This window comes from Nestor notabilis, unplaced genomic scaffold (assembly GCF_000696875.1).
Source record: "Nestor notabilis isolate BGI_N333 unplaced genomic scaffold, ASM69687v1 scaffold18217, whole genome shotgun sequence".
Taxonomy (NCBI): domain Eukaryota; kingdom Metazoa; phylum Chordata; class Aves; order Psittaciformes; family Psittacidae; genus Nestor; species Nestor notabilis.
This window is the reverse complement of record NW_009937107.1, coordinates 19,888-28,307: the sequence shown is the minus strand read 5'-3', so window position 1 is coordinate 28,307 and position 8,420 is coordinate 19,888. Positions and strand designations below refer to the sequence as shown.

Sequence of the window (8,420 nt, the reverse complement as noted above, 5' to 3'; positions counted from 1 at the left end):
CCCTCGTTCGGAGGGATGGGGCCCTGATTCCGCTCCCCGCGCTTTGGGGGCGGCCAGCGAGCTGCTCTGCCGGCCCGAGCCCCTTCCCCCGGCGGAGTCCCATCCGTGTACTGATTCCCATCGGCCGTGCTGCGGCCTCGCTGGGGCGCCATCCCCACCGCTGCCCCGCACAATGCACATGCAGAGAGGTTTTCCCTTCATGTAGGGGGTCACTGATGGTTGACTGGGGCAGAGCAGCGAAATGCCCTCCTTGCGTTGGAAGGTTTAAGGTGTTTTTTCACCCGTTACGGATTTTCAGGCCTTCCAGCTTTTAAAGGTCCTATCTGACTCCAGGAACAAGCCACTTGGTCGCCTAACTTCCCAGTCACTGAACTGGATGAATAGCAGCCAGAGGTTCATTTAGGAGATCTGTGAAGCTGTGCTCTTTGTTCCGAGCTGGCTTATTACCTAAAAATGTCAGAGATGCGTTATTGGGAAATACCATTCAAAGTAGCATAGTGATGAGTCTCTGTGCTCTCTTAAAGGTGTTTCAGGAGCGGTTGTGCTGTACGTGCTCGTTTGAGTCTGTTCTGAGTCAGTAGTTCATTCAAATGGTGCCAGCAGTAAACTGGCTTGGAAACGTACAGCTCATACTGCAGACTGATGCAAAATGAAACGTGCTGCTGGTTTGCCTCATTGTGATACAGACACTTCAGCTAAACCTACTGCTGGTGGATCACTTTGTATTATTCAGGTGGTGTGGCGTTAAAGCTTTTTGTGTATTAGTTTGATGCAGTGTTCTGGTGATTCTTCTCTAAGTTTAGAACCCCACTGCAAGTCTTGAGTGCTTTTAAAATGGACTGTGAGTGTTTTTTCTTACTATTTTGGTGGTTAACTTTTATTTCCTTTTTCAGTTACAACAATATGAACCAAGAAAAACTGGCCAAGCTTCAAGCGCAGGTCCGAATAGGAGGAAAGGTAAGAAAACCATCAGAGATGAACTGTTCCCTGTAAGTTACAGGCTGAAGGAGAAACATCTCTGAAACCTGCTTTACAAAATATAGTCTTTAGTTCATAGAAGGGGAGGAACACAGTTTTTCCTGTGATCTGGATCGCAGTACTGCTACTTGAAATACAATTTTCGTTGAGTTCACAGCTGCTGGATGAGTAGTTTCCAGCATGTAAGCTTGCTTTGTAATTCAGTGACTTGTTGTGACCTGTGAAAGCTCAAGCTAAGCTTACCTGTTGGTTGTTCCAGTTCTGCCATTCTCCTCTCTCTGTTGGGGAGTTCCTCCCTTTGTGCCAGCTCCAGGGCTTATCTGACTTTGCACTGAGGTTCTTCTTTTCTCTGAGCCAGCAGGTAGCTAATATGACACACAAACAAAAGCATGTAGTTTGTTCAGTGTGGTGTTCATCTCCTAACCATAGGCGGGGTTGTACGGAAGTTTGCAGAGTAGACATTCCACAGTCGCTGTCTCTGGAACAATTACTGGGTTACAAAAGCATCACCTTTTTAAACCAATGTATTTGTGCTTCATCTTGGGAAAAAAAGAAAAGTTCTTTCTTATAAATTGCTTAATACATATTGCTTAATAAAAATAGTTTCTCTAATCTGGTTTGTAGGAAGTGGTTTGGTGTCTTTTTGGTCTTTTGCACTTGAGAGAAACCTTAAGATTGACAGCTAAAGCTGTAGGTGAAGGTAAATAAGAGTTTTCAACTACAGAGCTTTCCCATAAGTTAAAAGATCTGTTGCTCAGAGCGGGATATGGCTTTAAAATCAGTGTTGTGCGATTTTGTTTGAATGTAGCTGACCTGTCTCTCCTTTTCCAGGGTACAGCTCGCAGAAAGAAGAAGGTGGTGCACAGAACAGCTACAGCTGATGACAAAAAACTTCAGAGTTCCCTCAAAAAACTGGCAGTAAATAATATTGCTGGCATCGAAGAGGTAGAGTGATATAATAAGTGTTTCCTGTTTGAAACTGAATTCACTCTATTGTTTTGGTGGTGTTTTATAACAACACTTTGCTCTTCCCCACAAAACATCTCGTTGGTGATAGGTAAAGTTATTTGATTGACTGTTGTCTCATTCGTATTAAGAGATACATGCCTGGAGAAAGAAGGGGTAAGGTTCTGCTGGCCAGGTGGAGGTCTGGAAGCCAGTAAGCTGTTTGTCATGTATGCATCTTGCATTCATTGCAAAACAAAGTTTCTCTTGATTCTTCACTTGATGAATGTGATTATCTACTCTAGAGAGCAGTAAACACACATGTACTGTGCAGGCACATTTAAAGCAAGAGTTGTGTGGTGCAGAATATAAAGAAAAGCTTGAAAATACCTGGAGCAAGGACTTGTGAGTCTGTGTTATCAAAATAAGGCCTTTTTACTGCATGAAAATTGACAGAATTATTTGTTGTTGTCATAGGAGGTGATGTTTCTTACAACACAGCAGAGACTCTACAGAACCAGCTGCTTCTGTATTAGTATGATTAGAAATAGAGGTGATTCACATATTCCTCCAATACCTCTATCTTACACATATAACGTATGAACTGAAACACAGATATTTTCCATAGCCCTGGTGATGGCGATGCCCATACATGGGAGGAGGAGGTGTTCCTTCAGGATGAACTCAGTATTACTATTGCACTTGCTTAAAGCAGCACAATATTTAATCTGTGATTAATTAGTTTAAGCAGGATTGCACGGTGCCCCCAGAGGTCACTTGGTGCATACCTCTTCCAAAGGCAAGTACAGATCTGGTGTAGAAGCCTGGTTTGGTTGTAAGTTTTCATACATCTGCTACAGAAACACTTCAGTTTGTCTGTCTGATTTGTATATGCTGAGTTATACAAACCCAGAGACACAGTTTTTCTCTGTGTGTGTGTTTGGGTGGGGTTTTTTTCACATAGAGGATAAGATCTTTATTCAGACACAGTTACTAACCATTTTAAATGTCTCTGAGTGAAGGAAGGTAATGCAATGTCCTTCTGCCTTGATAGCTAGGTACATAATGGCAGTATGTTGTATCCAGGTGGACAAAAGTTCACCTTGGTATACTTCGTGTAGGTGGAAGAGTTGGGGGAGGCTGGTAATGTTGAGTCAAACATTAGTAACACATCTGTGTGGTTTTTAAGAGGTTTTAGAGTAAGAGGAAGACCATGCTTGAAGCCTTTACTGTTTTCCCTATGTGCAAAGGACAGGACATCCTTTAGTTTTGCAGGAAAGCAACAGCTGGTTTTCCTGTTCAAAACATATTTTGATCTCTGCTGCTGTGTGAAGATTGGCAACTTACATGGGTTTATATTTTAGATCTCTTCTTTAGTTCCCAAATTTCTGTGTTTTTTCCCTCTAACTTCCACTTAAAACAATGCTTGAGAGCTTTGTCACATCAGTTTATTACTGCTGCTTGGTTAGATGGGCTGAACTCTCTTCCTTTTTTCCAGACAGTTATTTTCCACATAACCATTTTTTATCCACGCCTGAAAGAAAAACCTTTTCCACTCCCCATTCTGTCTTCCTTTAGGTTAAAGAATCATAGCATAGGCCCATACAAATATGGCAGTATAAACGTTGACAGTAGGAGCAAAGCAGGCTGCTGTACTGGCTGTGAAATTCAGTTCCTGGTGGTTCAGAACATTAGGGAAAAGGAAGAGAGGAGGATCACTGTACAATGTCCTTAGTTTTGAAACAGCTGTCCTGGAATTACTGGGCAGGCACAGAAGCCTGTTCTAGTGCAGTTGGTACATAAACCTCTAGGTCGGTGTGTGTATGGGGGAAGCATCTTTGCCTCGGGCAGCTTCAGCAAGTAGGCCAGAGAGTGAGTCTTGTGCCTTTGCCAATTCTGCTGCAGAGACAATAATGTTTCCTGATAGGTGTCAGAGATAGCTGTGAATGGCGATGGCTTAAACTGATGTGACAAGGCTGGTCTGGTAGAGCTTTTAGTTTGCAAAGAGTCACCAAAGATCTGAGGGCTTTGTGGGTCTTTTTTTCTCTAGATATTCCTGATACTAACTTTATAGCTTAGAGACTAATAACTTATGTATGGCTTTTGCCTTTGTTTAAAATATAAAATGAACTGTGTGATAACATACGGTCCTTGCTTATTTGTTACTTGGTATTTAGGTAAGTATTTTATGAAGGAACCACAGCTCTTTAAAGTCTACCTTTTAATGTAATGTGTACAAACCCATATTTTACCATTAACTCATATTTTACTTCCAGTTTAAGTGGTGTTAACTCCAGATGCTTTTGTCATGGTCATATTATCCTCTAGGAGGAGTGCTAGTCCTGCAATATTTTTTATATAGTTTAATATTAAATCTAGTCTTGAATTAATCATTTCTCATGCTTGTTCAACAAGATGCTGCATCTTTTTGGTGAATGTTGTTAATATATTCAAACAGGTGAACATGATAAAAGATGATGGAACAGTTATTCACTTCAACAACCCCAAGGTTCAAGCTTCCCTCTCTGCTAACACTTTTGCAATCACTGGGCATGCAGAGGCTAAACCGATCACAGAAATGCTTCCAGGCATCTTAAGCCAGCTTGGTGCTGACAGCTTAACAAGTCTCAGGAAGTTAGCTGAACAATTCCCAAGACAAGGTAGGTCTCTTTGGAATCTTTCATTGCCAATTTAAAGAACATAGGAAGTATTAAAAGTTTTAACTCAAATTTAACAGCAGTATGTGTGACGGAGTGATCAAAAGCATACATGCTTTTATTTATTTGCCACTGTTTTGGAAATACAGGAAGGGGGGGACACTTTCTGTCAGGCATGCTGTGATTCCAAGTGTACAACTGTGGATGACAAAGTATTTGGGAAAGCAAGTTCCTGTTTGTACTCCATAAAAACTCAGTAGGTTCTTTTTGTCAGGGGATTGAATCAGTTTTCTTTGTTCATACAAAACGTGTTTCCTCTGTGGATATAGAGGAAGAAATATTCTTAATCTTCTCTGTAATTCCATTTGGAATTAAACCAAGACTTACAAAAAATTAATTAAAAATCAAAGATTTGATTCTTTGTTCTATTCATTTTAAAACCATTGGGGATCATGGTGTGTATCTCTGTATGTGGTGTAACTATTACTGTAAATTTACAGTTAAGAAATGGACTCTGAGGATAGTTCCACTTTAGGCTGTTAGGGCCATTAAAAAAACTGGACATGTTGCAGTTGTCTTTACATGGAACTGGAAAATACATGACCTGTTCTAGTGTTTTCAACAAAGAGTTATTCCTTCTAAATCAGTAATTTTAACTCCTATATTTTGTATTCGGAGTTGAATTGAAAGTAAAGGGTTTATTTTTTCCTTCTCTACTGATATGCAAAGTACCTTTTAAAATTTAGAAAGATGGATCCTCATAAGTGTATTTCTTTGATACAACTTGGGTACCAATAGATTATTTACTGTGCTTGCTTAAGCTAGTACAGAAAGTCAGACCAGTGAGAAGTAGTACTTACTTTTTAAGTTCTTGCATTTCTCTGCATTACTTATAGCATGTCTGTGACTTGCACAGACCAGGTTTGATGCAGAACACTCAATAGGGAAATACTTTATCCTACAGCTGTAGCTCTTTGGTAATTGAATCATATGATATGTTGGTCCCTGACTGGTACCACTTTATTGTTGTGTTGAAACACATGACTTCAGTTAGAGGTTGTCATGTGTGTTTTTTCTGTGTCATTTGATCTTTTGCTAGCCCTGCATTAATACCCCAATAGCATTTGAAAATGGCTCTGTTAGTACTGTGGGATAAGAATGTTCACAAGTAGACCTTTTGGTTATGCTGTTTGCTGTTGATAACCCAATCACTGGTGTGTTTGTCACTATTAGGGGCTGGGAAAATGCTTTCTTGTTTTTATATTGGTGTGTGATTGTCCCTAATTCTGTGTAATGAGAACTCGGCACCAAATTTCTTTTTATAGTGTTGGATAGTAAAGCACCAAAATCTGAAGATATTGATGAAGAAGATGATGATGTCCCAGGTAGGCACATACACCTTTATATATCTGTTTAATGTATAAATATTCATGCATTTAAATATTCAGCTCTTGATGATACTCCTCACTTGCTAAGAGAGGCTTGATACACTGGGCAGCATTAAAACATGACTCTGGATTCCAGGTTTTGAAAAAATGTTTATCTTGTGCTGATTGTTTTATTCTTGAGTGAAAATAGGTTAAAATACTTTCAGTGAGGTTAAAGAGGTGATCTAAATACCCAAATAGAGTTTGTCAGTGAATAACTGTCAGTCACTACATTGTACTGTATCCATCAGTATGGTATATTAGCTAAAACAACGGGTGGGTGGGCCCAGAGGTTCAATTACTCATGCTCTGCCACTGGCTTATTTCTTTGTGGCCTTGCATATAAATTCAGTTGTCTCAAATTCTCTGCTTCTTGGAGTACAGCAGTTAATAGGTGCCTAACTTAGGTGCTGATGGCTCAGGACTCTGCTGGCAGCAGCCAGTAGAGACCTCTGAAAATCAGGTCTTTATCACTTCATGTTAGAACTTCCCCTCTTCTGAGTGTTCTTGCATTTTTATTTCTTTGTGAGTGTTAAACTGTATTTTCTAAAGCCCTTTGCAATCTGCCCATTATAAAATGGTGTTAATTAGTTGAGAACTACTTAGCCTTTCCTGTAAGGTATGCATTTTCTTTAAACTTATGCAGGTAATGTTATTGGGCATCACTGCACTGAGTATCTTCATCTCTTTCAGATCTCGTAGAAAATTTTGATGAAGCATCAAAGAATGAAGCTAACTAAAACATTCATAGTTCTGGAAGCTGGCATGGACTAGATTTAAGAAATCAGCTATGTGGTTCCAAAGTTTTAAAGAGACGGAGAACATCATCTGTTAATAGTTCAGTAATATAAATATTTTGTATTTTTATGATGCTGTTTGTTCAGCATTTTCTGTCAGTTGATTTTGCATTTTGCACTTACTCCCAGGATCTACTCTTTTGGTCAAAAAGAAACGTCAGTGCAGTTTGAGGGGTGTGTGCATGTGCGTGTGTGTATGTGTGTGGGTGTACATATAGTGGAGAACAAATTGGAGAACACTTATTTAACCTTTTCCCCTTTCCCTTTGCAAGTAGAAATAAAATGGACCTTCAGCATTTTTACTTTTGATTATCATGGAATAGTGTACGGAAGGTAGTTGAGATGGAAAATTTTGTCCACATTTTGTGACCTGAAGGCATCACACCATTAAAAGTTGGGTTTAATTTGCTGTTAACTATTGTACTTGCAGATGTTTCTCATCCCTGTTGCACTGTCCACGTGATACTTGCTGTCAACCTTGTGTTGATCCCAGATGATACCAAGGACGAGCTGTTTTACTGGCTTGTTTGGTACAATAACTTCTTAAACAAGAAAACTTGGTCTTGGAAAAGTGTGCTTTTTTTTTTTTTTATATATATAACTTTCTAAACTTTTTCTTTCTTTGTCATCTCTTTAACCTTTTGAGACAAGCTGATGTTTGACTCCTTCCATGTAGGCTTAGCAGTGTGTTCTCCTCTTGGTTACGTAGAGCATTCCCCATGTCAAAAGGAAAACAAACACCTTGGTTGTCTACTATCAGGTCACTTCCTAAACTTGGAGGTCTAGTCAGTAACAGTCCAGTGCACCAGTTTTGCACAGTAACAGATTTTTGCTTGAGTAACTTCAAGCTGTTCTCTTGGCATGACCGCGTTTACTAGCAGCTGATGATCCATTGTCATTCTGATGGCACTAGGAATTAAACCCACCGTGTGAGCAGTGTTTAAGGTGGGAGGAAGAAGTTGTTGACATTTTGCCTTGCCTCCTGCTGGGCAGTTTGTGCAATGACTGGCTCTAAAGGGATTGATTTTTTTTTGCCTGTAACTTACCTTTGCCTATAACCTACCTCTAGGTTTGGTGTCATCGTTGTAGTAGCTTCTTAAAAACCAGAAAAGCTCCTCAGGCATAAGGAGGACATTAGGAGGTACTGTTGTTACAGTGCAGTATTTATGACCTTTCTTTAAAATGCTTAATGTGAACCTGTTTTCTTGGAGGCTCCTTCAAGGTTTTTGATGTAATGTGCTTTACAGTAGTTAGACATCATTGTAACCTGTGTCAAGGGCAGCTGTGGCTTAACAAAGCCGTTTTTTTTTCCTCTGCATCTGTCACTTAACTATGGCTTAATTGGAACATATCAGCTTTTTAATTAGGTTCATATGCTAAAGAGCTGTAAATGTACACGGTAAAGAGTACATGAGTTCTGGTGACATGAGCAGAAACCCACAAAAGCAGAGCTGTAGTGGTTCATCACCTGAACTCCTCAGTTTATTTTATAGGCTTTATTCCAGTTTTCCTGTTGTTTTATATACTACATGGATCTTGCTACAAAATAAAGTAACAGTGCAAAAGAGGAAGTGCTCCCTCTTGTGTGTTGTCTCCTCTTCCCACCAGTAGTACCT

The 8,420-nt window shown here is 39.8% G+C and overlaps 1 protein-coding gene across 1 annotated transcript; it reads left to right on the top strand.

Annotated features, from left to right (window-relative positions):
* The first annotated feature begins 895 nt into the window (after positions 1-895).
* On the top strand, positions 896-7,100 carry BTF3L4 (basic transcription factor 3-like 4). Its single transcript, XM_010018669.1, has 5 exons — positions 896-957; positions 1,810-1,923; positions 4,382-4,583; positions 5,906-5,965; positions 6,701-7,100. Exons 1-5 carry the CDS (start codon positions 904-906, stop codon positions 6,745-6,747), a joined length of 477 nt encoding a protein of 158 aa, XP_010016971.1. The 5' UTR covers positions 896-903; the 3' UTR covers positions 6,748-7,100.
* The last annotated feature ends 1,320 nt before the right edge of the window (positions 7,101-8,420 follow it).

Bases quoted from the DNA above. Each gene is read 5' to 3' on its own strand.
- BTF3L4 (XM_010018669.1), top strand. From the start codon at position 904: ATGAACCAAGAAAAACTGGCCAAGCTTCAAGCGCAGGTCCGAATAGGA. The intron at 4,584-5,905 runs GTAGGTCTCTTT...TTCTTTTTATAG, and splicing joins TGAACAATTCCCAAGACAAG to TGTTGGATAGTAAAGCACCA. The intron at 5,966-6,700 runs GTAGGCACATAC...CATCTCTTTCAG, and splicing joins AGAAGATGATGATGTCCCAG to ATCTCGTAGAAAATTTTGAT.